This window comes from Brachypodium distachyon, chromosome 4 (assembly GCF_000005505.3).
Source record: "Brachypodium distachyon strain Bd21 chromosome 4, Brachypodium_distachyon_v3.0, whole genome shotgun sequence".
Taxonomy (NCBI): domain Eukaryota; kingdom Viridiplantae; phylum Streptophyta; class Magnoliopsida; order Poales; family Poaceae; genus Brachypodium; species Brachypodium distachyon.
In genome coordinates this window covers 40,603,479-40,631,355 of record NC_016134.3, presented here as the reverse complement: position 1 = coordinate 40,631,355, position 27,877 = coordinate 40,603,479, and the positions used below count along the sequence as shown (strand labels likewise).

Here is a 27,877-nt window from a genome sequence, read left to right as displayed (position 1 = left end):
TTCTAAATCGCATATGGTTTTCATGCCAAAATTTTGACCGGTTCTAATATGTTAAATCCGATTGATCATTGTCCATATACTACCCGACTATACATGCCAGCTTGCCGACTTGTCAGTTTATCTAAGCCTACTTGTCAGTTTAGTTATAAGCCTGTATATACGACCCGAATATACATGCCTGCTTACCGACTTGTCAGTTTATCTAAGCCTACTTATGTCTAATTGACAAATTACCTATGTATACTTGCTAGGTTAGCAATGCTTAATCGCCAGATTATCTATGCATATTTGCCAGGTTAGCAATGCCTAATTGCCAGATTAACTGTGGCCACTTGTCAGGTCAGCAATGCCTAATTGCCAGATTAACTATGTCTACTTGCCAATTTTCTTTTACCTAATTGCCAGGTTACTTATCCCTACTTGACATGCATAATTGTCAGATAACCTATGCCTACTTGTCAGGTTCCTATCTGTACTTGCCAGATTAGCGATACATAATTGTCAGATTACCTTTGTCTAATTGCAAGGTTACCTATCCCTGCTGTCCGATTAGCAATATCTAGTCTCGAATTCGCTCACTTATTGATCACCATTCAATAACAAGTATGCATTATTTGCGAATACTTACTATCTAGTGTAACACACAAATCATAAAACAGCGGCAGCAACAACGACAATAACAAAGGTGATCAAGAGACGGTGAAGGAGGTCAGAGTCGATCTGCGGCATGCCGGCACCCACATGGTTTTCAGATCACCTCACGCGTAACCTGAGAACAAGTATAACACCAAGACCAATGAATCCAGTGAAAACTGCAGCAAATAGCATGCGTAATCACGCAACAAAATCTGAAGAGATGCTAATGCCGGACAAAATCGGGGTAGTGATGGAGACTAACTGGCAAGTTGAGTGCAGAGATGGGATTGGCCCAGTCTAGAACCTCGCCATCGTCCCCGTCAACACCCTCCCCGCCTCAGTCAAGACGCCGCTGCTCCTGATGGTCGCCGAACCCACCCCCGACGCCTGCGCCTACGCCCTGCTCGGGATTTTGGTGCCGCGTGCCCCTGCTCCGTCGACGCCCCGCCGCCACCGCTGCGCCCCTGCTCCGATGACGCCACGCCGCCGCGGCCCGCAGCCTCGCCCTGCTCCACCGCCAATCCGCCGCCCTGGCCGCGCCCTCTTCCGGCCGCTCCGGCTGCACGCTGCATCGCTGCTCCAACGACGCCACGCCGCCGCCGCCCGCGGCCGCTCCTCGCTAAGCTGCCGAACCGCCGGCCCAGCGGCGCCCCTCTCCGCCGCCGATCCGCCGCCCCGGCCGCACCCTATTCTGGCCGCTCCGGCTGCCTGCTGCTCGGGATTCCGTTGCACGCCGCGACTGCTTCAATTCGGGAGGAGAACAAGAGAGATACGAGAAAAATGAGAGAGGCAGAGGGAGATGGGATCGGGAGAGAGGCAGAGGGGGATCGACGGGAGTTACGGAGTACGAGTAGATCGGACGGACCGGTGTGCGCCGCTCGGCAAGACCGCAAGACTAGCTGGGGCACGTGCCCCACTTAGAATATCCGTTAATTTAATTATAGAAAAAAAAAGGAAGACGCGGCCTCGGCCTCGCCTAGCAACATCTCTAGCCATGGCTACGAACTACTCGGTGCACCCGGCCCGGCCCGGCCCGGGTGGCATAAATACAAGACCGCCCCGCTACGGTTCCTCTCACGGTCTCACCCCCTCTTCCCGAGAGCCAGAATTTCCCCCGCATCGTAGCCTAGGGCGCAGTGTGTGTCTCTCTCTCCCCCGGCCGTTGATGTCGTCGGAGCCGCAGTTACCTGATGCCGCCGAGGCTTCGCCCTCGCACCCGAAGGAATCGATCTCCGGCGGTGGCGGAGCTGGTGCCGTCCCAGGGGCGGGCCACGAGACGAACACGCTGTGGGTGGGCAACCTACCCCCGTTTGCGAGCGAGGACGACGTGATGGCGGCCTTCACCGCGCACGGCGCGCTCGACTGCGTCCTCACGCGAGCTGGATCCCGCAGCTACTCCTTCGTCCTCTTCCGCTCCCTATCAGAGTCCCGGGCCGCCCTCGAGGCACTCCGGGGCGCCAAGGTCAAGGGCTCTTCCATCCGGATCGAGTTCGCCCGGCCGGTAATGGATCTTCTCCCCTGCTCCGTCTGGATCTGCTCTCACCTTAGGTTTCCCCCTTGATTTGGCTGCAGTTGGTCGCTCCGTGATGATTTTTTTTGGTAAATTAGGGTTAGCTGCGTGTGGTTTGTACTGATATCGCATAAGAGAACGATTTTAGCGGTGCGGACTGAGGACCCTTAGTTATGATGTATAGGTTTATTATAAGGCTTCAGTTGGAGCCAGACTAGTCCTAGATTTGGTGATCGTTGGTTGTCCTGGTGATGCGTGAGGTTGTTCGGCGCTATAATTCACGTTGAATTAGTGATTGTTGGTTGTTCTAGGGTGAAATTGCTCAAGTCATACCCTGCTTTTATGTGCTGGTGTTGTGTAATGATATGCGCACTGATGATGATGATGCATGGTGTTTTTCCGGCTATAATTTGTTGCTATGGTGGATCAAAAGTCTGTATAAATGATATTGTATTGTTTCATTTAAGTTACAATGTTATATTAAAGAATTCTTGGTTGGTTCCATTTAATTTGTTTGTAGGGTGAAATTGCTCAATTTATCTGCTTGTGTGTATAGATTTGTGAGCGTATAGTCCAATTTGATGTTAGTTGGGCTGTAATCTGCTATAATGAGTCAAATGCCTTGTCTCTTTGATATGGTTAGCTTAAGCTATTCCTCCATCCAACAAAGGATGTCTCAACTTTAGTTAAATTTGAATGCATCTATACACTAAGTCATGTCTAGATACATCTAAATTTTGACAATTTTGAGACATCTTTTGTTGGACGGAGGGAGTAGAATGTTTATCTTCATAGCTATTACATGGATCTGGTACTAGTTTTTCTGTCGGGATGAGGATTGTGTTTTTCCATTTTGTTACTTAAACAGCACCATGCCTTCTGATGATTCATGTTTGTTGATTGGTTTTTACAGGCTAGAGCTATTAGGAACCTATGGGTTGGTGGAATTAGTCCATCAATTTCAAAGGAGGAGCTGGAAGAGGAGTTTCAAAAGTTTGGAAAGATTGAAGGTGTTGCATTCTCCCGTGATCAAACATCTGCATATATTGATTTTGAGAAGCTGGAAGATGCCATCTCTGCTCATAGAGCCTTGAATGGGACAGTTTTAGGTGGCAAGGAATTGTGCGTTGATTTCCAGAGGTCCAGAGGCAGAGCGGTGTGTATCAATTTTTGTTGACTGAGTTAGCGAATCGTATTTCTTAGTTACAGTTTTTACGGGCACTGTCTTATTGCAATTTCGTTGTACTGGATTTGGATAGGAGCGGTCGGAAGCAAGCAACTTCAATGTTAGAGGATCGATGCCACCTGTTGATATGGGATTTGGACATGCAAAGGTACATGCTGTTTACATGTCTTTGTTCTTGCTTGCTCTACTCTCTTTGATCTGCCGATGTTCCTTATGCCTGCAATATCATGTTCTGTTTGTCAGGGTCCTGCTGGAGTACGGTTACGAGAAGGAAATCCTACGAATGTTCTGTGGGTGGGTTTACCAAATACACATAAAATTAACGAGGAGGCACTTCGGCGAACCATGGCCGCACATGGTGTTGTCACAAATATTAAGACGTTTCCAGAAAGGCAATACGCTTTTGTGGAGTTTGCAACCGTCGAAGGAGCTTCTAATGCTAAGAATCTTCTCGATGGTCGTCTTTTCAACGATAGTAGGATTCATGTTCTTTTCTCCAACAGCGAGCTTGCACCCAATAAACTTGATAATCTAAGCCCGCCTGCCGGGTTTCCGAGATCAGAGATGTACAGTGACAGTCGATATGCTGCTCCTGATTATAGTGGTCCTGGCCGCGGCAGTCATGGTGCTTTACAAGGGTATGATCCTCGACGTGGGAGATCAAGATACTTGGACTATGATGCTGTGCCAATCACTAGCGGTATCCTTCCAGCACCTGAAGCTGGCTCATCTTCTTTGACTGGACGTTCTGCCCAGAATGTATTTGATCCTAGAGAAACCAAAAGGATGCGGCTGGATGCTGGTGCAGACCCTTATGATGTAAGGGCAGGCGCCGATGGTCTTCATCATGACGGTGCTGCACATGCTGAGGAGAGTTTAAACACTGTTATTCGAATCCAGGGCACGGTGCAGCAAACATCATCATCCCTTGGGCACTTCTGGCGTGGCAGTTTAGCCAAATGTGGAGCTCCTGTTTGTCGTGTTCGCTGCTTGTCTATTAGGAAGGGCATTGAGATACCTTTGTATGTACATACATCAACACTTCAATTTTGTGTTCTGAAAGTTCATTCATTCTATAGCTGATTAACCTCACGCATACTCCACTTTCTTTGCAGACCTGATGTTGTTAATTGCTCTGCTAGAACGGGATTAGATTTGCTTGAGATGCATTATCGAGAAGCTTCGGGTTTTGATATTGTCTTCTTCTTACCAGACAGTGAAGATGATTTCGTTTGTTATACTGAATTTCTGCGCTACTTAGGCTCAAAAAGTCGTGCAGGGGTTGTGAAGTTTGATCAAGGGGCTACTTTATTTTTGGTCCCGCCATCAGATTTCTTGACTAATGTTTTGCAAGTTGATGGTCCAGAGCGCCTTTATGGCGTGGTACTACACATTCCTCAAATACCCACTGCTGCTTTCCAGAGACCACAGCTAACTGGACCAGAGTCACAACAACCTTACGATGATGAAAGGGAAACTATGTTTACAGCACAAAGAAATTACAGTATGGTTTCTTCTAATGACAACCACCATCTGGATGCTCATTATCGGGGAGCTCTGCGCGAGGAAGCAGTTCAGCTAGCTCTATCAAGTTATCCTACGACCCAAACAGCAGGACAGCAAGCACAGTCTTCACTCAAGCCCGATATTATGGCCACTTTAGCTAAGCTTATCCCGAATGTGCAGTCATCAGTTCCGGTAACTAGTCAGGTATTCCCAAGCTCCCTAGCCAGATTTGTTTCATCACTAATGCATGATGCTTCTACACTTCCTAACATATTAGAACATGAAAATCACACAATGATTTCTACTTCATCCTTCCAGCAGATGGGTAATCTTCAGCAACCAGGACAACAATTCAGCACGCAAGCTCCATCAGCTCACTTGACAAGCTATGGGAGCATGGTGGGTGCTCAGGAGCACTCAACACACCATACTGCTTACAACCCTGAAATTGCTTTGAACTTGCCACCACCTCCTCCTGTCCCTACACTAGCACCCGGTGCCGTAATGCCGTCATCCATGGGTGGATACAGTTTGCCTACACAAATGAACCAACAACAGTATCAACCAGAGCAGTATTACGTGTCTCAAAGCAATTACGGTCTGTTACCAACAGCTAGCCAATCTAACCTCCAGGCCAGCAATAATAACCTCCCTGCCCCTCCCCCACCTCAACTGAACAATGGACCTTTGCCAGCAAATAATCAGGTGGGGAATTCGACACAGCTTCATCTGGCAGCGCCGTTCCCTGCTGATAGGGTAAACCAGGATTTCTCTTCTCAGGCACAACAGCAGCAAAATGTTGCTTCTGGTTCTGTCCAAGCTCCAGATGAGGCGGATAAGAACAAGAAGTACCAGGCAACTCTCCAGTTTGCTCACAATTTATTGCTTCAGCTACAACGTGGATCTGGAAATCAACCTTGATGCCAAGTTATTGCTTAAGGTAAGCACACCTCTGCCCGTAGCTTTTTATTTTGTTTGCTATATCTTTGTGCTAAAATATTGAGCTAGTGAAATAGGTTCAGCTAACTTTAGCAGCAGCATGGATAGATTTCAATTTTGAATGTTTGGTATCTTAATTCCTGGCATTCATTTCCTTATCTTGAGTTAAGTTGAGCAGAACACATTGAGTGTAAATCATGGCTGAAAATAGCAAGATAGTCTCCCTGGTTCTCCCAGGAACATGCCATATTTGCATCATACATAGGTTTCCTGCTATTATTGTTGCCTGTTGATTTGTAGTATAGTAGTAGTTGACATAAGGTACATAATTTTAGCTACTAAATAAAGTAACCCTCTAGCTGCTAGGCATACCAGATAGTGCCAAGATGACCATAAAGAATGGAATGTAAGACAAGAGTAAGCCGGCATATTGAAATTGAGCTATGTACTGAGAAAAAAAGAACTGAGCAGCTATCTTATTGATTACATCTTCCAGTGGGTGGTATAGATAGGTCATGTGCTGCAGATTCAGGGTTATTTACCTGGTGGGTGGGGATGTGGTGCATATCACGGTAAGATTTTATTTGAAGTTTTTCTAACAATTCCACACTTGTATCCTTTATGTGCATTTTGCTGTCAGTAGTCTTTACTTGCATAATTAACTGGTACTGCATATTTTTTCTCGATTGAGTTTTGGATAATTTTGATCTACATAAGGTTTGCTATTATTAGTTCTATTGAGTAATCCAGCATTGCAGTAGCTGAAGCCATGGTAGAATGTTGTGTAGCTTGCTAGATGCATTATTAGTTCTTTTAATTTGATATATATGTATGAACATCAATAATGTAATGGTGTCGCCGTATCAAAACTCTGGTGATTTGAAACGAACCGAAAATCATTCTTCACCAGCATGTAATTTGCAGTGTGCAGTTCTCGTAGTGTAGTGAGAATATATATGTTTCTCATGCTACGATGCGACTAAATTTCAGCATGGTGCTTCGCTCTACTGTGCGAACACAGCTGATGCCTGCAAAATTTAGAGACGACCATCACAACAGAGCTATCCTAAGAAACATTTAACATTATTAACTACGTGGTGACGGGCTGTACGAAGCCTGGCTCCTGGAGCGTACGGTTATGACCCGAGACGTTCTCACCTAAACACTGGAATAGAGGGAGGATGCACGCTCCCCTTTATTCTAGTGTACTAAAGCACCGCCTCTGTAGTCTGACGATCCTAATGCCCTTCTGAAGCATCGTATTCCGTTCTGCTTTTCCTCATTCCTGAATGCTACGGAGTATAGATTAACTAACAATCGTGAGCTCTTTGTGGTAGTCGATGTTTTTCGTATGACCAGATAACACGATATTAAAGCAGCAACAAGTAAAATTAGTTTGTCGAAGCCCTTGGTGGCGGACTGCACTTATAACCAGATGCTCTGGAATATTGGCCCAGTGGCCACATTGTATACGCTCTAGGTCGATTTTCCAATTAGTAATGCAACGTCCGCCTTGCCCCAAACCCGCTCACGATTCTGACCAGTTGACTGATTGAAGTAAGAAACAGTATTGTAATACTCCCTTGTCTCAAATTAGCCGACGTGTATTTGGGTAAGAATCTATACAAATCCACGTTAGTTAGTATTGTAATACTCCCTTGTCTCAAATTAGCCGACGTGTATTTGGGTAAGAATCTATACAAATCCACGTTAGTTAATTCGGGAGTAGCAAGCTTCTGTGAGTAGACTGGAATTACCTTTCATTATCTGGTTGGCTGCGTCTCATGCTGCAACGCGCCAGACACTCGCTGGTCAAATTCCAGCTTTTTTACCAGTGTAACGTGCGCCTGGAAAACCAGGTACGCTTTCCTCTTAAGTTCTTTCAGGTTTTAGGTTAACTGTCGGTAATTGCCATTGCATTCACGAAACTTTCAAGCTGCAGCGACTCGTTACTGCCGAATTCGTACAGGAAACCCTCTCGCGGAATAAGTTTGATTATTATTAGTATTATTAAAATTAAAAATCGTTTGATTATTGGTAGTATGTAAATTCGGCGTGCCGCGCCGTCATTGGCTCTTCCGGATGATTGGTTCGGTTCTTTGGTTTTCTTGGGCTATGTTCGATATTGCACACGACGCCTCAAACGTAACGAAGACGTTTCAGTATACAAGTAATTTCTCCTTCCCCTCTCTTTCACTCGGCGTGCAATCTGCTTCATTATGCTGTCCTCTTTCTCTCTCCACACGTCTATAAACGTATCATTATGCGCGTGGTTGGTGCAACGGCACTTCGCCTCCACTGATTATTCCCCCCATCCTATCGATGATCAAAATCTATTAGATGCTGGTCCAGGTTTTCTGCATGTTCGTTGACGGAAAATATTTGTTCCGGTGTAGGGCGAGTTCATACTGAACAGTGAACACATGAGTTTCTCTCTTTTATTTTAAAGCATTTTACCTGGGTACCCAAACGGATTTGGATCCCAGATATAGGTCTAACCGATGTGCTCTACCTACCCAGATCTATGCAACGCCTGCACAAAGGTTAGAGTCTCGATGGTGACAACACTACATATATATGCTACGAAAAGTTATCGCTTGGCTGCTGTCTACATGAGTCAGGTCAAAGAGTTGGCTAGTGCATTGAAGGTCGCCCCTACCTCTTTGGTTCTTCAGAGTCGGACCCTACCTATTCCTACTCTCTTCTCAATATCAAAAATACATAATACGGTCATACCACATAATGTTGCGGATTTTGTACAAACCTACGCTTGTACTATCTCGCTTGAAACTGGCACTTGACTATTCCAATGCTAACTGTTGACATCGTTTGATTTCGAGCTGAAACCTTCCTAGCATATAATTGCGTGATTACTTTTTTCCTTGTTTGTGACTATTACTCCAGATCAAAACTCAACACAAGGTAAAAGTCACTCACCTGGTGCCTGACAGAAACGTCATATGTGTGTGTAGGTACTTGGTTCAGCCTCTCTTCCGACGTGGAATTTGTTGCTACCTACCTGACAAAGAACAAACGAGCATCAAGTGTAGCTTCCCTGTCTCCCGTACCGCATCAGACTTGTCAGAAACGGAACAAGAAAAATCAACTTTTTTCTGCTTTCCAGTGCTTCATTTTATCTTAGATATTTCTGCTTGGAACTTTGTAACCTCTGTCTGTGTGGCCCCGTAGGCCTGATATGCACATGTTCTGTGTCTTATTTTCTTTGATTTTGACAGAATGGAAACTTGTTTTGAGTTCGTTCATCGTTCCTTTTCTTTTTCGCCAACACATTTTTTGTCGCTTGGAAGAGAGTTATATTGATTAGGGTTTAGTGTTGATGACCCGTGATATCCTATTTTAAGTCACAATTTCAGTTCATTTGGGATTTGTTAGTTCAAAATTTTGGCTGAGAAATTTAACTAAAATTGAAAATTTGTACTAGAAATGGGGTATTGGTGGGATCCCACTTGACATCCTAGATGGTCTTTGAAAAGGAAACCACGACAACTTAGTTAGCCTGACGGTAAACCATTGAGCTAACATGATAATCATAATCAACATTATGCCTGCCAATTCAGTCTGCATCACTAGGCCACCGTGGGAACCTGAGAGGTATTTTCTCCGTTTCTAATTGTAAGAAGTTTTTTTAGTCCTAAGTTAAACTTTTTAAACTTTGACCAAGTTACAGAAAAATCTATCAACATCCATGACTCCAAATTACTACCTCTTTCCAAAATAAGTATCACGTTGCAAATCTGGGAGGTATTTGCTTGGCTGGCGGCAAAGAATTGTTGTTGGATTACGGATCCGTTGTAGAGGAGGGCCTTCCACACCCACTTCACTATCCTTTGCGGGATAAGGTGCCGAAGACTATTACTCACCTCTTGTTGGGGTGCGTTGTTACCAGGCAGATTTGGGAGCCTCTTCTCATCGCGTGGAATCATGGGGGCTGGCGATCGAGTGCGGACTCTGATCTCCAACCTGGTGGGCCGCCATCACTGGGCCTCCTGACGACGTTCTCTCTCGTCTTTTGGACCATTTGGTGTCACCTCAACGATGTGGTCTTCAATGGCGCTTATCCTTCGGTCCAAAGAGTGCTCCTGACCATCCGCGAGGAGGCGCTGCGGTGGGAAAGCGCCGGAGCTTTTTACGGATGGATTGTCTTTTAGGCCGCTATGGCGAGTGGGTTGCTCGATGCCCCGTAGACTTTTTGTGTTTTGCCACTTTGTGGCATTGTAGCCGCTCAGCGGCGTTGTAACTGGCCTTCCAGCCCTTCTTCTTTGATTGATGATACACTCGTGGGGTTGCATTTTTGAAGAAAAACTAAGTATCGCACTTTGTCTATTTAGACACGTTTTATTGTGTAGATTTGTTTGGGACGGAGGAAGTAGTTTTTATTAAATCCATCGTGATATATGTATTTCCATGGTATACTTATTTGATATTCCACGTGTTGACACATTTTTCTATAAAGTTAGCCAAAGAAATTTGACTCAACACAAAGTTATGATTTCTTATTAGAAACGGAAGTAGTAGCACTTACAAAGGTTTTAGCGGTTGCTGAAATCGATAAGGACCATGTCATTTTGGTGGATTTTACCGTTCCATTTATCTTTTTGTAAAACTCAAAAGGCGCCCACAATATCATGATTATTTTGAGTGGGTGTTTTTAAGGTACACGCAGGAATAGTAGTTTTGTTCGTGGAGATCTTTTAGACAAGAATGGAACTTCAAAAGGAAACTCTTAAAGAGGACAAACTCATGCGTTACAATCACATACATGCTGCATAAACTTGCATTTGGTTAAATACTTCAAATAACAATTAGTGTTCTTTCAGAAAAGTATCAACGAGATTGTGCCTTTTTATAACCCGTGGTTATTTCTGTAGTGCAAAGGGCGCCAAGATACCCACCAATCAACATATCCTCTTCCTTTGCAACTCTTGCTTTGTCGTCATCGACCTTTGCTTGATCATGCCACCCTTATGCTATATTAATCTATGTGAATTGTCCATTGTACTATAATTATAAGTGTACCGCCCACAACCAAATATTGTCGTCATTGCACAACTTCGCAAAGTTCAAATTAGCCCTAATTGACGAACTTGGCCCAAACTCAGTCACGATGGCAGCCGACGTGGTGTTTGCCTACTTGGGAGGGGTCTTTTCACTATTTTCTGGTTCTGCTATTTTTCATTTAATTCTTGGAACCCTTGGTACCCAACCACGTCTTCTTTCCCGTTCTAGCTTCCAAATAACACTGTATTTGGTCTTGTTCATCTCCTTTCCATTGATTATGTCTCCCCCTTTGTCTCTTATTTTTTTTAGCATTTTGTCTATGTTTCGTTGACAGTCTATTCGTCTACTAAATGAGAACGTTGCTGCCAAATTGGAGTTTGAGATGGACCGAAAGCTTGCCGTCGCTCGTCGACAATCGCCTGTCTTGCAGTGCTCCTTGAGGCGGTGTAACAGAGGAGGAGGGAGGGACCCGATGGTGGAGAGAACATAAGGGTTTTAGTGCAAAGTTTTCGAGCAGCGTGGCAGGCTGTACCATGGATAGACGACCTATGATTGGCAGGGGTTAAATGCGAAGTTCCATCACACGCAAAATTACGAATAACATCCCGCATGTCCATGTAGGTAGTCGGCGTGGCTAGTTTAGGCACGAATTTGACCATTAAGAAACGTCTGTGCCAATTTAATGGATCCGCTTTTCAAATTTACAAATTAACGGATGAGAGCGAACATCCTTGCCAAGTTAATGTACCCGCCGTGCAATTTCCTCAAGAAATAACAACGTACAATTTGACATCACAGTTATCAAGACTATAAGGCAAGCCCATCTATTCAACAACGTCCTCTTACAGAAAAAGAATGTATTCGTTGTCTAACGCGTAAAGGATTCACTAAACAAGAAAAATATTAATCACCACCATAAAAGATAGAGAAATCGAGAATCCTCCTGAATCTCCGTTGATTTCGTCAGTTGTCACTTTACAAGAACTCTTTTCCTTGTATGCATGCCCTATCAGGGCCGGCATATCCCAACTCACACGAAGTGAATGAGCCAGCCTTTTGCCTATCTTTCCTTACGAAAATGGAATAGAATAAACTGTTATAAAAATCTCGTTCACGCGTGGAGTTCTATCATCCCGTCTGTCTCATGCAAATAATGCCAACAAGTGATAAGCAAACAAATAGAGCGTGATAGATCAGCGAGTGGCGAACTGCGCCCAAATCTCAGGTGAGAGAAGAAACCAGCCTCCCCTTTCTCCGCGAATCCCCTCGTTGTCCTCTCTCTTGCTTAGCTTCGTGTTCTTGCAATTCAGCTCCTAGATCTCCCTCCCCGTCTCAAGAATCTCTACCCGGTTTCCACCCTCGGGTTCCTGTTCTTTCAGCCAGTTCCGTGCTCACCGTTTGAATCCCCAAATTCTCTTGCAGAGCGCAGACTTGAGTTTGAGCCGTGTGAGCTTAGCTTGGTGGACTGCGAAAGGCGGCGGGTCTTGGTGCCGAGAAGATGAACAAGGACAGGGCCTGGATCTCGGCGGAAGGCGGCGGCGGCGACGGCTTGCCGCCGCAGTCCTCGCGTCGCGCGGGGCCGTCGTCGTCGACGACTCCACCACCGGAGTACGACATCAGCCGCATGCCGGACTTCCCCACCAGGAACCCGGGCCACCGGCGCGCGCACTCCGAGATCCTGAGCCTCCCCGACGACCTCGACCTCTCCGCGCCCGGTGGCGGCGACGGGCCGTCGCTGTCGGACGAGAACGACGAGGAGCTCTTCTCCATGTTCCTTGATGTGGACAAGCTGAACTCGTCCTGCGGGGCGTCATCGGAGGCGGAGTCGTCGTCTGCCGCTGCTGGCGGGGGTCAAGCGGCGGGAATGGGCCATGGAATGAGGCCCAAGCACCAGCACAGCCAGTCCATGGACGAGTCGATGTCGATCAAGACGGAGGAGTTGGTGGGGGCGCAGGGGATGGAAGGAATGTCGTCTGTGGAGGCCAAGAAGGCAGTGTCCGCAGCGAAGCTGGCCGAGCTTGCCCTTGTCGATCCGAAGAGGGCGAAAAGGTTTGATTTCACAAAATTTACTCTTCTGTTATAGAGTCCAAGTAGCCTATTGTGAAATGCCTGAATTGTTTTCTGTTAGTTAAGTAGTCATCTCATCCATCGTGGTGACATTCTTAGCGAAGGAACAATTGAATACACAACTTTGCATGAATGGGTGTAAAATGGACTATTTGCACGAATGTTTCTTTGTATAAGAGGAAGAAAGATATATCTCAGTTAGATTAGATTGGAGGGAGAAGATTCATTTGTCAGACAAATGTGCAATTGGAACTTGTTACCCCACTGATTTGGATATTTTATAGGATTTGGGCTAACAGACAATCCGCAGCAAGATCAAAGGAAAGGAAAATGCGCTATATTGGCGAACTTGAGCACAAGGTGCAAACGCTGCAGACAGAAGCAACAACACTGTCAGCCCAGTTGGCATTACTGCAGGTACGCACTATCGCTTTGAAGTTTTCCCCTTATAATCCTTTAAGGGACCATTTTGGATGGGCAAAAGGAAATTCCATGTATGCATCCATTAGTCTCAACTTAGATGATATAGGTATTAAATGATGGTTAGGGTTCTATCTGATATAATTGGAATTTAGGAAATGGCCTATGAAATTTCATCCAATTTCTTAGAAGAACCATCTGTTACATGCATTTTGGTGTATGGAGGCTTCTTGGACATCTTCTTTAATGGTTTAAAAGTATTGAGTATTTTTGTTTCTGTTTGCAAGATAAGCCATTCTAAGAGTGGAAGATGTGTTGTAGAATTGAGTACACCCACATGTGTGATTATGGTAGTTGGAAGCATTATGTTGTATGTTACAAGCTACACTGTCTTGTCTCCCTATTATGTGAAACTAATTTCATTGTATTGCTATGCATGTAAAACTTTGGAACAGATTGATAGTGTTAGGGTTCCACTTCCATGGTGGGAGAGAGTGGCATAACCATCTTCCACTAGTTGGTTTGTTAGCAGCTTATGTCCACCATATGAGTAAAATAATTAGACATTATAGCGCACTTTGAAGCAACATCCTGTTAAACATGATAGAAACATACTGAATAACACTGATCTACTGGTCCTGCACCTTATTCCCTCCATTCCTTGAAGGAGGGCATATTAGCTTCTTTCTTTTTCTTTGTGGCTTGCCTTATAAGCCAAAAGTCAAAGGCCACATTTAAGCCTAACCAAACAGGGCGGCGTTGAGGCATTTTTGGCCCAAATCTGACTAAACTGCCCCCCTGCAAGGCCCCACTGCATGCTAACGCAGTAACTGCCGCCTCCATTTCCATAAATACCAAAGCCCCACCTCCATTTCCGCATTTCCACTTTCCGACTAGTAGTCCTGCATGCAAATGAAGGGAATATACGTGCGCCTAGCTTCTTCCTCTTGCCGTGACACGCCGACACCGCGTCCAGCCGCAGCGCAGCACGACCGCCCAGGCTGAGGCCACCGTGACCACCCCGGTGAGCCCTAGCCTGCTTGGCACGCGGCTGCACAGCCCGAGCCTGTCATAGCCATATCCTTGTCCGTCTGCATGGGTGTTGCTGTCGTCCTCTTAGGCATGCTGCGTATGGATGTCGCCATTGTCCACGTAGGCATGGCTGGCAAAGGCACCGTCTTGGGTTGGCTGGCCGTTCTGTGCGTCGCCATTCTGCACGGTAGTGTGTTGTGCCTGGCTGGTGCTGGCACCGTCTTCGTGCGGCTGGACGTTCTGCAGCTGGTTGGATGCGTCACCACTAACGGCAGCAAATCCTTCCCCTGCAATCACTCCATCTGTTGTGAACAAAACCAAGATTGATTGGGTCAATCCAAAGGGAACAATCGAAGGCATGCAGTACTTGGAGTACAAACAACTGGGAGTACCTTGGTCTTCATCATACTCTTCAAACATGTAATCGTAGTTGATGTCTTGCACTGGACCACTATACTAAAAAACGTCATCCCAATCAATTGCAAAGTTGAAGTCAAAGTCCATTGATGCTACAACATGCTCCCAATTGAACAGGGAGAGGTAGGAGGAGAGAAGAGAAGAAGGGAAGATGAAGTGGCTGCACAGCAAGCTTTCTCATGGAGGCTTTCTTATAACAACGGTCGTCAAAATTTGAATGAAAAAATGGCGCTACTTGGACAAAATTTCAATTTAAAAAAGGCGCTAGAATTTGGAGTTTAGAAATTTTTTGGCGATCAAAATTCGCGCTGGAGGAAGAGCGGGAGTAGACTTCATGCGCCATGCAGCAACATCCTAGGCGATGTGAGCCAGTGCATGCAATTGCAGCATTAACTGCTACTGATCGCCTCCTTAAGCCAGCGCAGTGCTAAGTCGCCAGCATGCTCAGTAATTGCAGCAAGGGAAAAATCGTCCAAAACACATCCATATTGGCTTCTTTGGTATGCGTACTCATCTCTAATATGCCCTCCTTCAAGGAACGGAGGGAGTACAATGATAGTTGGGAAACTTAGGTCACCCATAGTCCTACATGTGATTGATATTTAAGACTTTGCTTGAAACTATTTCTGCAATACTAAGTGCTTGCCTGCATCTGTTCCTGGTTTCCCAGTTGAGAAACTTAAGACGATACAAAATCACAAAGAGTACTATCCAAGTTTATAGAAACGAAGCTGTTTAGCAGCTGACACATGAAGAAACATTCAACAAATGATATCCATTGTGATCTGAGGCAGTGAGCCCCACTGCTACTGATTCATGTGGTAGTTGATGATTGTTGGTCTTCCCATGTTTCATTCATATATCTTCTTAAGGAAAATACTGTTAATAGAGTTATGTTGACCTTTTCTTTATGCAGGAAGGCTGTCCTTTTTAGTTTTTATGCATATCATATTTCTAAATGAATGATAAATCCATGTAAAATTATGTGTGGAATGTATGTCAACATGCCAACAGTTTGACATGTTAATGTTTGAAAGAATCTGGTCAAATCTATAACTTCATGCCCTTTGCTGCATTCTTGCAAATCAAGTCTCCAGGAAAAGGCATAAAAATTGACTCAATGAACTGCACTTAGATATCTTAAGAGTGCACAGTGCAGACCTTACCAAGATCATTTTACAAAATCCATATTTATGTAGAGCACTGTTATCCTACTGCACCTATCCGCTGAAACACAAAATATCATTCTTTTTTTTCTGGAGGACATACTTCATTTGTATGCTCCCTTATGCTCTACTGATTATGTAATAATAGACCATGCATTTTCTTCAGATATCTAATGACTATTCTGCTCATTATATTCCTATGTCAGAGAGACACTACTGGACTAACAAGTGAGAATAGTGAACTGAAGATACGTCTGCAGACCATGGAGCAGCAAGTCCACTTGCAAGATGGTAATACTCATATTTCTGACCCCTAGTTTTTCTGGATTCTTCTTTTTTCAACTTGTCATTATTAGGTGCACAGCATTAGTGGTAAAACTTGGCAGGTCATGTCGATGCATATGATAGAAGCAGGATAGAAGATTGGTCAGTCGTTTGCAATCTGAGGACCTGTATAAGAGGAACTTTATAATGTCTCCGATGATTAAAAAACCTGTGCATCTAGTCTACAGTATACACCGTATCAGGAACGTTATAATGTCTAATGATAAAAATAAAAAACCTTGTGCCTACAGTGGGATGACTTGAGACAATTAGATTAGTATTATTATCTTTTTACTAAAATTTCTTTTTCCGTGGTGTAGCCCTAAATGACACCCTGAAAACGGAGGTTCAGCGACTGAAGGTGGCAACAGGCCAGCTCGCTAATGGTGGAGGAATGATGATGAACTATGGGGGCATGCCTCAGGCGCCACACCAGTTTGGAGGCAACCAGCAGATGTTCCACAACAACCAAACCATGCAATCTCTGCTAGCGACGCACCAGCTTCAACAACTCCAGCTCCACCAACAGCCCCAGCAGCAGGCCTTGCGCCCTCAGCACCAGCAGCAGCCACTGCACCCGCTTCAAGCGCAGCAGCTCCAGCGTGACCTCAAGATGAAAGGGCCGATGGGCGGCGGTCAGAGCCTGTGGGGTGATGGCAAGTCGTCAGGAGGCAGCAGCGGCATCTGAAACTATTTCTGGATCCAAAAGTTCTTGGTGCAAGTGGCATGGACTGTGGAGATGATGATGCTGTGCAACAGTGCAAGTGTAGTTCTCATCATCTGTAGGTTTCGAAGCTGGGTCCAAGCTTCAGTTAAAAACAGTTGGAAAATCTCATGTGTTGGCAGTGTGGTGGAAGGCGTTTGTTTGTGCGCAGCTGAAGGAAATGGCGGAGTCCTTCAGAATTTCAGGTTGAATCTTCCGTTTTGGTCAGGTAGAACATGAGAGGTGTTGCATCCAGTTATGGACGAATAGCTTTTTAGCAGCATCGTGTTGTTAACTTAAAACTCGGTGATGGATGGATGGATCTGGACTATGGCAGCTTTAGGGGAAATGAACAGGCTAGTTTTAAAACCATATTGTTCCTTTGATTTGTAGATGCTCATTCGTAACCATATACAGTTTCTTTGATCCTCTTGCAGCCGGCCGGGTCACTGCCTAGCTAGCTAGGGGAACTGCTATGTCCCGTGGTTGAACAACCGTTCTCCTTTTGGGAGATTGGATATCCCCGTTCTTGATGGGATCGGCCTCGTCTAATTTGGCCTTGGACGCACGCCCCTTGGCCCTTGCGCCGCAGGTGCGTGCCACGAGTTGGGGTTGTGGCTCGGCACACCCAGCCACGAACCAACGGAGCGAGACCGACCGAGCAACCGAGAAACGTACTTTCCACCTGCAAAAAAAAGAAGAGAAACGTACTTTCCGATCGATCGAGACGGCACGGTACAGCCAGTATATCCGGGTTGGTGCGTCCGGGTGCAACCATCGTCACCAAACAAGCCCTTGTCTAGGAGCTTCTGGTTCAACCACTCCCGCTAGCTTAAATTGCTCATGTCACTCGCTACCTGATCACTTGGATCCATATCCATCCATCCATCCATATATAACTCTGCACTCGCCGTCCACTCCACTGGCACGGCCACACGTACACACACACACACACTCACTCGGCTCGGGGAACCTGCCCTGACTTGCGGCCAGCGATCGGCCGATATCGATGCCGCCACCGGCGCCATCCCATGAGGACGAGCAGGAGCAGCCGTCGTCCTGGCGGGTCTCCGGCTCCGGGCGCGAGCGCGAGCAGTACGCGTTGCGGCGGTCGCAGTTCGTGCGGAGCTACCGGCTCATCTCCCCCGCCACGCTTGGCCGTGGGGATGTCGGAGAGGGAATGATGCGCGTGTGGGTGCGGAAGGCCCGCGTGGCCGGGAGGGGAGCGGAGGCCCGGGCGCGCGGCGCGGTGGCGTGGTGGCTGGGCAGGGCGTCCACGGGCCTGCTCGGCTGCTTCGGCGCATCCTCCGCCGCCGCCCGCAAGTACTACTACCTCCAGCACGGCTTCCCGTAGTCACATATTCGTGCTCCGTTCGTGCGTGAGAGCTTTAGCGCTACCTCTACAGAATGTGTCGCTCTCCACTACATGCCTACATGGCTACATGTACGCTGTCGTATGTAAGCTAGTTGGTGTACCAAATGAACGACCGGCCGAGACCGAGAGCTACCTAGCTTGGCATGCCATGAATGTAGTGTACCGTACTGGCTAGCTATACTAATCAGGACTTGTACTATCATTGTCCATTATTTCCTATTCCGTATGCATGCTCCATCTGTGAAAGCACCGTCGATTTGGTACTCTTTTTTGCGGGTTGGTACTCCGTAGTTATTACATCCACACAATTCTGTCCAAGGCTGTCCACTCGCTTGTTCGATCAACCAAACCATATGTTTGGTTTGCTAATACCAATCGCAAGTACACAGCAGTTTGATGCATTCAAAACTCACGTCAGTCACAGATTGTCAGATTCACAAATTCCCAACTCACCCTATTCATATCTACAAAAAATCCTTATTCTTTTAAGAAAATTCTATCAGCAAGACGGAGCTTCTCATCAGTTTGCCGGAGCATCCATATTGATGATTAGAATGTATGGTGCACGTGCACGCACGAGACGGGTTACTGGGTCAAAAGTCCAATTAAGCGCGGCCAGAGAATGTATGGTGAGCTCTCCTTGACTCACAGTTGGCCGAAACGTTAAGAGGGAGTCAGGCAGCTACCAGTGCAATCTTCCGTTCCGTGCGTGCACACAACGACCATGCACGCTTGCTCTACGGGCCATGCTCATCACCTGACCTATGTAACTCCTGCGCTTACTGGTTTCTGATCTGGCGTATCTCCATTGTAAGATTGTGATAGAAGAACCGCGACCACGTACGCGCGTGCCGAGACCATGAGCAGCAGCGGGGCCTCCTCCTCTCCGTCGTCCCCGCTGCCGGTCAGCGTCGGCCCGGGGCGCCGCCGGTACGCCTTCACGCCGTCGCCTTCCGCGTCGCCGCCCTTCTCTCCGACGAGCCGGGAGGACGACGACGCCGCTGGCTCGCCGCTGCTATTATTGCGGGCAGCGCAGTCAGAGCCGAGGCTGCTGCATAATTACTCCGCCTTCTCCATGGACGCCGCATTTGCTCGGGAGCAGCCGCCGCGGTCGTGTCCGCCGCCGAGAAGACACTTTGATCTCGGAGCATGCTGGTAATTATATGTACTGCACTTAATTACTGACCCTGGAGCTTGGATTAGTGGCTTAGGCCATGCCAGGAGAGAGATTGTCTGAGTCTGACTGATCGATTGAACTCTCTCCGCGTGCACGTTGGTTGCAGCTTCGAGTGGGTGCTGACGCTGCTGTGCTGCTGCTGCTGCTCTTCCAAGCTCGAGGATTGAGTCGATAAAGCAGTTGCAGAGACCGGGAAATTTAAAACGATGCTGTCTTCCAACAATGTTGCCAACTTGCTGTGGTTAATTAACAATGACGGTGCGGTGAGCATCGCGCCGTAAGACATCAGCGGCAACGTGTGCGCGCGCTAGTGAACTCAAATTAGTTAACAAATGTCAGGTCTTGTTGTTCCCTTTGCTTCAGTTTCAGTAAACTCTATGCGTTGGCCAGACATTCACATGCACAGTACTCCCCAACTTTTCACGAAGTGTCCAACACCGACGCTCATTCTTCGATATTTTATTTACACGCACTTTAACTACTCAAGATTAATGGAAAGGGAGAGATCACGGGTTGAAACGCACTTTAACTACTCCAGACGCGAAGAGTTGTTCTCGTCGTCCTCAAAAAAAAAAGAGTTGTTCTCGTCAAAAGAAAAAAGACGCAAAGAGTTGTCACGGCAACCAGCACCATAGACAGCGGGCCTGATGAGCCCGGGGAGAAACGGAGGTCCAAGCCCAACCCCAAGCTCGATCCAGCGACCTGGGCCGAATGAATCGAGACTCCGGAAGCTTCTGTCGTTTGCGTGTGCTCCCGTGTTCTGCTGCTGTAAAGGGTGTCGGCTGTCTAGAACCTGAACTGTAAGGCTGTCCCGCTGTCATATCTATCCCTCTCATGTGGATACGATTTGGTGTGAGCCCAATGTTACTCTTTTAAAAAATCGGCTAGCCAAATAATACTTTTGTTAGCTCGTGAATTCGTCGATTTTGGCAAAGAACTGAACTAGAATTGGCTAAAGACTTGCCAAATGCCAATTTTTGGTGAATGATAATTTTTTTGGCATATTTCATTATGCGCCAAACCAAACCTGCCTGGATCTCTGGACATAACATTTGGTATTAGAGACGAGATGCCCACTTTCCCTACCAATCTGTCCCGTCGATCATCCGAGGCGGATGGGCAAAGCCAAAGTAACTGAGCAGCAGCTTGAGAAGTTGTCAATGGTGCTGGTACCGTGGCAAGAGTATCTTGGTTCTCTCAAACAAAAAAACACCTGACCCATATTTTTTTTGCAAGAGAATCTATTACTATCTATTAAATTGGAGTTGGAGGTGATGGGTGGGCGCCGTTAGTCCTCCTCTTTCCCACCTGCCGATTCGATCTGACCAAGCGAGCCGCACCCGGACGCACCTAAAAACGAAACGGATTTTTCTTTTTTCCCGTCGCCTTTGTCTGTGTGAGCCGCCACGCCGCCTTCCTCCTCCGCGCCGCGCAGCGCCGACTCCTATCCGCCGGCAGGTGGGCGTCCGTCCCGTCTGTCCATAATTTCGCTAAAATTACGCATATGCCATCGCACGCCGGCTACCCAACCCCTCGGCTTCTCACTTCGCAGTACCGCTTACCCACAAGAGAAATCGCCCGTGCCTGCGGGTTCCGTGGTGGTGGCGTTGGCGTTGTCGGCCTTCGCGGCCCCGGCAGCCGAGATCTCGCTGGAGCTCGCCTCGTCCTCGCGACTCGTCGTCCGACCCGCTTCTCTCTTGTCTTCCCCGCCCCACCAGCGCATCGGGATCTCACGCCTCCAGTTCTTCTCCGCCGCCGACTCCAGTCCCCTCCCACCCGATCCGGATCCGCCGCCGCCACCAGGAAGAACCGGTTCTTCTCCTCTTTCTCCTGCGCAGCTGCCGGTTCTTGTCATCTTCCAATGCCACGGTGGGCGTGAGGGGCAGGCCGGATTTGGTGTCGTCACCTGCCCAGAGGGGTCGGCGGTGGATTCCACACCGCGGTCGCCATTTCAGGTTGTGTTCCAGCCTGCCCCGGCCGCCCCTCCCGGCGAGCCTGTGGCCGTGCACATCTCTGGCAAGCTGTTGGCCGCGTATATCTACACCAACTCATGAGCTCGTGGCTCGTGCCCATCCTTTATCTTGATTCGGTACATCATCAAGGGATTTTTTTCCTCACTAACACAATTTAACACTGTTGATGCAGGATCCCATGTTATATCAATTGATGATTGAGATGTAGTGATTGATATTTGTATTTTGCAAGATTAATGCAGGATTGAGATTGTGGTATTATGCCGCCAAGATCTATGATGTGAAAGGTGTTTGCTGAAATGTCTTAAGGAAACTTTACTCGTAAGTTTCTCTTGAATTGTCATCTTGCTGTTTGTGGGCTTCCTTTATTTTGCATGGGAGCCAAGACCTAAACAGATGCAATGAAACTGCCATTACATATATCGTTGTGATATTCTGAAACTTCTGAATCCTTCATGTAGTGCATTTGTTATGGCCTAAAGCCTGATGATGTTGGTCAGTTCGCTAGATGCAATTTTTTCCTCCTCCTTATATATGTTACTATATTAACATATAAGTTTTCTTGGATAAGAAAGCTAGCAGAATTGTTGGAGTGCCATTTTACTGATAAAATAATCCATCGATTTAGCTCCAGTGAGTTAGTAATTGCTGCTGTTGTGCTTCATTTTTCTTGATTGGAATCAATCAATAATGGTGTTTGCATGAATAAAAAATGATTCATTTCTCGGCAAGTTACTGAGTACTCCCTCCGTTCCTAAATTCTTGTCTCAAATTTGCCCCAAAATGGATGTATCTATTCCTAAAAAGCGTCTAGACACATGTAATATTTCGACGAGAATTTAGGAACGGAGAGAGTATCTTAGCGCCGGTGGATTTCTCGGCGATGCCGCGGGCCACGCACTACGTGGAAGTGGCGGAGGACATTGGATAATTTCCGTATCTGTTCATATATTTGTGTTGATTTTATTTTTGGGATTCTCACATGAATCTACAAGAAAAGACACATTTATTTTTTCGCTTGGGAATTACTTGATGCTAATTATTTGGGAAGACTTTTTATTAGCAATTCGTCCATGTCAAAAGATTAACAGAAAATTTTGTTATAAGAGGCGAACATATATTTTGATCAAATTTTCAACGGCGAATGGTAGTTTGGTCCATGTTACCCCTACCCGATGTCGCTCCTCCTCTGCTGCCGTCAAGATCCAGCCATGGTGTTCTTCGTGTTCTTGTAAAATAATCTTTCATTTTATCCAATGCGACATTTGAAGCACACAAATTGGTTTTTTTTCCGACTGCACATGATTTGTTTGGTTACGCAATTTCTGTACAAAGGTGACGCTTCTGCTCAATTAGAATCTGAGACAGATTTTGTGTTTGTACTACACACATGTTGGAGGTTTTTTTTTCAAGATTTAGCATAACCGAGTATGCCGGTGATGAACTTTGTGGGCTAAACATTCTGTAATTTAAATATTTGTACCAACAGATTGTTAATTATTTACTTGATGTCCAAATCTTTTGTCTTGCTTGACGTGTGTATGACATAATTTTTTTGTTCCGTAGCAACGCACGGGCATCTTACTATTATCTATTAAATTGGAGTTGGTGGTGATTGGCACGGACGTGGTAGGTCAACTTTGTTAAAATTACAACAAATATGCCACTTCCCGTTATTTTTTCTCCTTCCCGTCTTATTCACGATTCCTCCTCCTCCACCTTACGACCGACGCCACCGCGCCCGCGTGAGCCCATGCCCGAGCCTCCCCCTCCACCCCCAGCCCGATTTCTCCTCCTCCGTCTTACAACCGATGCCAACCGACGCCACAGCACTCCGAGCAAAGCCGTCACGTCGCCACCCGCTTCACCTGTTCTCCCACCACCTCCACCGCCGCCAGCCGCCGGACTCGTGAGAGACGGCCGACCTTGACGCCGCCATGAGCTGCTTGCTCCATTCTGCCCGCCGCGTCAACTCCTCACTAGACCTCGCAACCCAGTGCAGCCGCATGACCGCATCCCCAAGCGCCCTAAGCGTCCCGACATTACCAGCCTTCGCCAACCACCTGCGCACCCCCTTGCAGCTGATTCCAGCCACCGGGTTCCGTAGCAACGCACGGGCACACCTGCTAGTATATATTAAACATAGGGATTACAAACCTCTCATGAGGAGAGCATACACAAGTGCAACTTTGCACAATATGAAAACAAGAACAGTGAGTACAAAGCTAAAGCCGGTGAAACTTACAACAAGAGTCTGATGGCGGGCCAGATGAAAAAACCCTGACGCGCAGCCATGGTTGAAATCTTCAAATGTCTCTTTTGTGCAAGCTCTCCGTAGCGCCAGCGACTCTTTCGGCATCGAGCAGGCAGGTGCACGAGAGGTATCCAAAGATTGAGTTGTAGATCTCAAAGACGCAACATCGAGCTCAATCTAAAACTTCCTCACTCGTTGGATCTAGGGATCAAACAACACTGGCTCTCTCACCTGCAATCGGCGAATCAACCCGAACGAGCAAGAACCACCAACTTTAGCAAGATCATCAACTGTTCTAATCTCCGAAGTGCAAAATAAACACTTTGAGATGACGCACATAACACCCCTAATCCCAAGCTTCAGAATGTAAATGATAACATAAACATATAGCAGTAATGAAGCTTGAGCACACATCAACTACCAACAGAGTAAAAGTCTCCAAACTTTGAGCTCCCCGTCAACCTCTGAAGATCAGATGCAGAGCAACCACATTCCAACTGTTCAAGATTTCGGCTAACCACAAAGCCACAGGATGGCCTGCTTATGGTCACCAAAGATGGGGGAGCACTGCTGCAGGCTTTGGTTTCCCAAGCCAACAAGAAAGCAGCTAGATCAAGCCACGAACCAAAGGCCAGGCATCCAGATCTGCAATAAATCGACATGGATCTATGGCAAGGAAGAGAGGAGAAAAGGGGAATCGATCTGCATGGAGCCGAAGCGGAGCTTTTATTGGAGAGGGAGGGAGGAATAAGAGGAGCCGGCTGGAGAAGATGGCTTTGCCCATCAAATTCATCCGCCGGAGACAGAGAAGATGACCGGAAAAGGGCGGAGGCCATCCAGAGCAGTGCAGCAGATACAAACAATAACCTCCAAGCTGGAACTACAAACGCACATACTCCCTTGCTCTCTCACTCCGGCCGGCGGCGCTGGTGGAGGAGATGAGAAGGGGAGAAGGCGACTTCGACGGCACTAGCCAACCAAAGAACAGGAGGAGTTTCTGGAGAAGAGTGGTGGGAAGCTAGGAGAAGAGTCTGGGCTACTTGTGCGGGAGTGTCACCTGACCCAGATTGGAACATTGTATCTGTTATGGAAGTGATGATATTTAGTTCAACTTCTCTAGAATTGAACTATTTCCTCTGTCCGCAAAAGACCATACGTCTGACTATTCCAAGGAAATTAAGCCCTTTGCCAGCTACAGCTAGCGCCAGAGCAAAGTGCTACTGCCGCATGCCACAACATTTATGAGGCTGGAGTCTTCGGTGAACAGGATTGGCTCGGGGGAGAGGATTTGGGGCTGATTGGGTGGTCGCGGTGGGCTGAACACGAGGCGTGGATCGGCGGAGGGCTAAATGCAAAATTTACACAGCAGAAAACGTACACGTACAGTCTTTTGCGGACAATTGAATCCAGACGTACGGCCTTTTGCGGACGGAGGGAGTAAATATCATGTCTCACACTAAAAATAAAACGATACGACCAGACCCTAAAGAAAGTTAGGCTATTTGCAAATAAACTAAAAACAACTCAATTCATTTTTTTTTTGCAACTTTATCTAAAGATGTGTGAGTGCCTTGCATGCATCTTGTGACGCAGGGGAGTAGTTTCCTACCAATGCCACACGATTCCTGCTTGGTGTTAGCAACAGTAACACCGTGTTACCTGGCACGAATCCGAACCTACCGACATTCCTGATATCGAATCCTCAAACTGCCGAGTCTGAACTCCGAAGTCGCATGTAGTCCCGGTCTTCCAAGTGCAGCAGACTGTTGGGCTTGACCTTATTAGCACTCGTTGACTAGTCGCTAGCTTCGTGCGTTTCCGTAGATATTTGTTGACGAGACGAGTAGTTGAATACAGAATACAAATACCATTACTAAATCGATGGTATAACGGCATCACTGCATCACTGTACAACTACCACGATCCTACCATACAGTCAACAATTTCCCTTGCTGCGCTTTTAATTTCTCTCTTAGAACGGTCAGTCGATCTGAAGTATACTACTCCGTACTAAACCATGACTAAACTCGTAACTACCTAGCGTGTTTCAGCGTTGGACGATGGGAAGGAACACGTGAAAAGTGAAGCCGTTTTCAACGGAGGCCGATCGAGTCCGAGTGGGCGTACGAATACGATCCCCGGCCGTGGGCAGGTTCCCGGAACTTTCGGTACCCTCAGTTCAGGTTCTCCCGGTTGCTGCTGGCGATCGGGGGCCCCATAGATTCGCTCGCTTTACAGTCAGAACCGAGGCGATCTGAAGAAAAGAATCACGACTTCATTTGCCAAAGCCAAAGTCATCGGGGCAAAACGGGCGGTGAGGCCGGCGATACACACGTAGGAGTACGTACCATTTCCTCTTTTGAACCCTCGATAGATCAAATTCGTAAGCGTCCATCTCGCCGTGCGAGGCGACAGGACCACAGCTGTGCTGTGAAACCGTCGGTCAGCTGGAAATGGGCACAGGCATCTGCCAGTCTTTAGTGACTTGCGCACCAAGAAGGGAGGCCAGAGAGCTTGATTAATCAAACCCATCTTTTTCCATGACCGATCACCGGTCAACAAATCTACACGTCTTTTTCCATTGAGCTCTCCCAGCTAGATCACGCGCCACGAATCATCATTCCCCTTTCTTTCCATTCCACCCTCCTTCCTAGCTCAGCAAACACGTCAACCTCACGTACTTCCTCACCGACCCATCGCCACTCCATCCAGCTCTATAAATACAAGTTTTTGCCTAGGCTCGCACTACATGCACCACCAACCCAACAACAGCTAGCCTTCTTCGCAAACTCGCACCGGCTCGCTAGCTCTTACGACTTCTTCAGAGTTTCAGGCGCAGCTAACAACAGCACACTACACTACACACCACCATAAATTCTTGACAACTACTCTGTGCGTGCGTGGATGGCGTCGTCGTCGGGGAAGCGCGCGGCGATCGCCGGCATGCTCGTGGTTGTTCTACTGGTCGCCGGTGCGGGCCTCGCCGGCGCGGCGCGTCCGATGCCGGCGGCGGAGCGGAGTAGTAGCGGCGGGGAGGCTTACCTGGCGGTGTACCCTGCGGCGGTGGCGGTGGCCGAAGAAGCGAGGAAGACAGTGGACATGCTTCTCCAGAGGCTGCCGGCGGGGCCCAGCCCCAAGGGGCCCGGACACTAGCGGCCTGGCGGAGGGCTATTAGCGAGTTCGTTAAAGTGTATAGGTTCTTCAATTATGCTACGAGTAGCTTCTAATTGCATATACCATGATTCTTTAATATTTTCTTTTTCGTTATTGGAAATTCTTAGTAGTACGAAGACGATGCTGTCACAAAAAAGAAAGCTAGTACCAAGAAGATTGTACATATATACGACGAGTCATGATCGAAACGGAGACTGTACGTATTTTATTTTTTGCGAACAAATTAATTAATTTTCGTGTGTTTGTCTCTAATCCCAAGCGAAAACAAAGTAAATCAGACGAAAAGAAAACAAATTAAATCAAGAGGCCGGAGGGAGAATAAATCAAGCTAGGTTATCGCAACAATTGCTTCGAGCAAGGGCATAGAACATTAAGATCAGCGTTGCGCCGTTTGCGTATATGTCCAGTTGTTAATTTAAGCATGCGCTGTGCATGTGCATGATAAAAAAGGAAACGAAGTCGCTGGTCATCCAATTCGGTGAAGCCATGCATGATAAAATAGTCAGCGATTTTTTTTTTTTTGAAATGTCCATAGTCAGCAAAATGGATGGACGATTCCACACGCACCAACCAGCGAAAAATTGTACCTTACCAATTATCGTATGCAGACAAAGTACACATTGCAATAATAGATCTTATGGGTTGTCGGTCCAACGGGTGCCTAGCTTTAAATTAATTTTGTAAATCTCAGCAAATGGATGTTTTGCTTGCGTGACACAAAGATACCAGTAACAAACTCCCTCCATTGCTAAGATGCTATAACTTTGTTTTAAGTAAAAATAAAATAAAATTTGACCAAAATTATAGAAAATACACTAATACAGCATTACAATATTATTAAATAACTATACTAGTATAAAAATCATAGCGGATTAACTAAACTAATTTGGAGTTGTAAATGTTCAATTTTTTTAATAAACTGTCAAAGTTTAATAAATTTGACTTAGGAGGAAGTTAAAAAAAAATTATATTTAGGAACGGATCAGGTATATAAAACCT

General features: G+C 46.7%; 5 protein-coding genes and 2 long non-coding RNA genes across 17 annotated transcripts; 5 read left to right on the top strand and 2 right to left on the bottom strand.

The window, feature by feature from the left end:
* Positions 1 to 560: 560 nt before the first annotated feature.
* LOC104584708 lies at positions 561 to 1,482 on the bottom strand. The gene is made up of 2 exons (XR_732646.3): positions 899 to 1,482; positions 561 to 769 (listed from the first exon to the last, which is right to left on the bottom strand). It is a non-coding gene; the product is annotated as an uncharacterized LOC104584708 (long non-coding RNA).
* Positions 1,483 to 1,699: 217 nt separating this feature from the next.
* LOC100825444 (flowering time control protein FPA) lies at positions 1,700 to 9,063 on the top strand. 10 transcript variants are annotated; one of them, XR_002966347.1, is made up of 9 exons: positions 1,701 to 2,137; positions 3,060 to 3,302; positions 3,406 to 3,480; positions 3,576 to 4,354; positions 4,448 to 5,042; positions 5,157 to 5,778; positions 6,274 to 6,349; positions 8,298 to 8,425; positions 8,750 to 9,063. XR_002966347.1 is itself a non-coding variant. In XM_010240075.3 (7 exons), the coding sequence occupies exons 1-7, from the start codon at positions 1,802 to 1,804 to the stop codon at positions 5,757 to 5,759; spliced, it is 2,556 nt and encodes an 851-aa protein (XP_010238377.1). In that variant the 5' UTR covers positions 1,700 to 1,801; the 3' UTR covers positions 5,760 to 6,694. The 10 variants fall into 10 exon arrangements, 6 of the variants coding, with proteins under 6 accessions (XP_010238377.1, XP_010238375.1, XP_014758431.1 ...); XR_002966346.1 differs by lacking the exon at positions 6,274 to 6,349; XR_001407857.2 differs by lacking the exon at positions 8,298 to 8,425.
* Positions 9,064 to 11,839: 2,776 nt separating this feature from the next.
* On the top strand, positions 11,840 to 17,349 carry LOC100825137 (transcription factor RF2a). 2 transcript variants are annotated; one of them, XM_003576684.4, is made up of 5 exons: positions 11,840 to 12,021; positions 12,219 to 12,845; positions 13,148 to 13,280; positions 16,105 to 16,189; positions 16,543 to 17,349. In XM_003576684.4, exons 2-5 carry the CDS (start codon positions 12,295 to 12,297, stop codon positions 16,908 to 16,910), a joined length of 1,137 nt encoding a protein of 378 aa, XP_003576732.1. In that variant the 5' UTR covers positions 11,840 to 12,021; positions 12,219 to 12,294; the 3' UTR covers positions 16,911 to 17,349. The 2 variants fall into 2 exon arrangements, with proteins under 2 accessions (XP_003576732.1, XP_014758763.1); XM_014903277.2 differs by having other exon boundaries at positions 11,840 to 12,845.
* Positions 17,350 to 17,735: 386 nt separating this feature from the next.
* LOC104584707 lies at positions 17,736 to 18,566 on the top strand. The gene has a single exon (XM_010240071.3). The coding sequence runs from the start codon at positions 17,935 to 17,937 to the stop codon at positions 18,277 to 18,279; it is 345 nt and encodes a 114-aa protein (XP_010238373.1). The 5' UTR covers positions 17,736 to 17,934; the 3' UTR covers positions 18,280 to 18,566.
* A 518-nt stretch (positions 18,567 to 19,084) lies between these two features.
* On the top strand, positions 19,085 to 19,868 carry LOC112268912. Its single transcript, XM_024455183.1, has 2 exons — positions 19,085 to 19,455; positions 19,584 to 19,868. The coding sequence occupies exons 1-2, from the start codon at positions 19,160 to 19,162 to the stop codon at positions 19,642 to 19,644; spliced, it is 357 nt and encodes a 118-aa protein (XP_024310951.1). The 5' UTR covers positions 19,085 to 19,159; the 3' UTR covers positions 19,645 to 19,868.
* Positions 19,869 to 22,940: 3,072 nt separating this feature from the next.
* On the bottom strand, positions 22,941 to 25,003 carry LOC112268957. Its single transcript, XR_002960548.1, has 2 exons — positions 23,696 to 25,003; positions 22,941 to 23,576 (listed from the first exon to the last, which is right to left on the bottom strand). It is a non-coding gene; the product is annotated as an uncharacterized LOC112268957 (long non-coding RNA).
* A 1,454-nt stretch (positions 25,004 to 26,457) lies between these two features.
* Positions 26,458 to 27,121, top strand: LOC104584706. Its single transcript, XM_010240070.3, has one exon. It carries the CDS (start codon positions 26,609 to 26,611, stop codon positions 26,855 to 26,857), a length of 249 nt encoding a protein of 82 aa, XP_010238372.1. The 5' UTR covers positions 26,458 to 26,608; the 3' UTR covers positions 26,858 to 27,121.
* Positions 27,122 to 27,877: the final 756 nt, after the last annotated feature.

Bases quoted from the DNA above. Each gene is read 5' to 3' on its own strand.
- LOC100825444 (XM_010240073.3), top strand. From the start codon at position 1,802: ATGTCGTCGGAGCCGCAGTTACCTGATGCCGCCGAGGCTTCGCCCTCG. The intron at 4,355-4,447 runs GTATGTACATAC...CTTTCTTTGCAG, and splicing joins AAGGGCATTGAGATACCTTT to ACCTGATGTTGTTAATTGCT. The intron at 5,043-5,156 runs GTATTCCCAAGC...TCATCCTTCCAG, and splicing joins CAGTTCCGGTAACTAGTCAG to CAGATGGGTAATCTTCAGCA.
- LOC100825137 (XM_003576684.4), top strand. From the start codon at position 12,295: ATGAACAAGGACAGGGCCTGGATCTCGGCGGAAGGCGGCGGCGGCGAC. The intron at 12,846-13,147 runs GTTTGATTTCAC...GATATTTTATAG, and splicing joins GATCCGAAGAGGGCGAAAAG to GATTTGGGCTAACAGACAAT. The intron at 16,190-16,542 runs GTAATACTCATA...TCCGTGGTGTAG, and splicing joins GCAAGTCCACTTGCAAGATG to CCCTAAATGACACCCTGAAA.
- LOC104584707 (XM_010240071.3), top strand. From the start codon at position 17,935: ATGCCGCCACCGGCGCCATCCCATGAGGACGAGCAGGAGCAGCCGTCG.
- LOC112268912 (XM_024455183.1), top strand. From the start codon at position 19,160: ATGAGCAGCAGCGGGGCCTCCTCCTCTCCGTCGTCCCCGCTGCCGGTC. The intron at 19,456-19,583 runs GTAATTATATGT...CGTTGGTTGCAG, and splicing joins TTTGATCTCGGAGCATGCTG to CTTCGAGTGGGTGCTGACGC.
- LOC104584706 (XM_010240070.3), top strand. From the start codon at position 26,609: ATGGCGTCGTCGTCGGGGAAGCGCGCGGCGATCGCCGGCATGCTCGTG.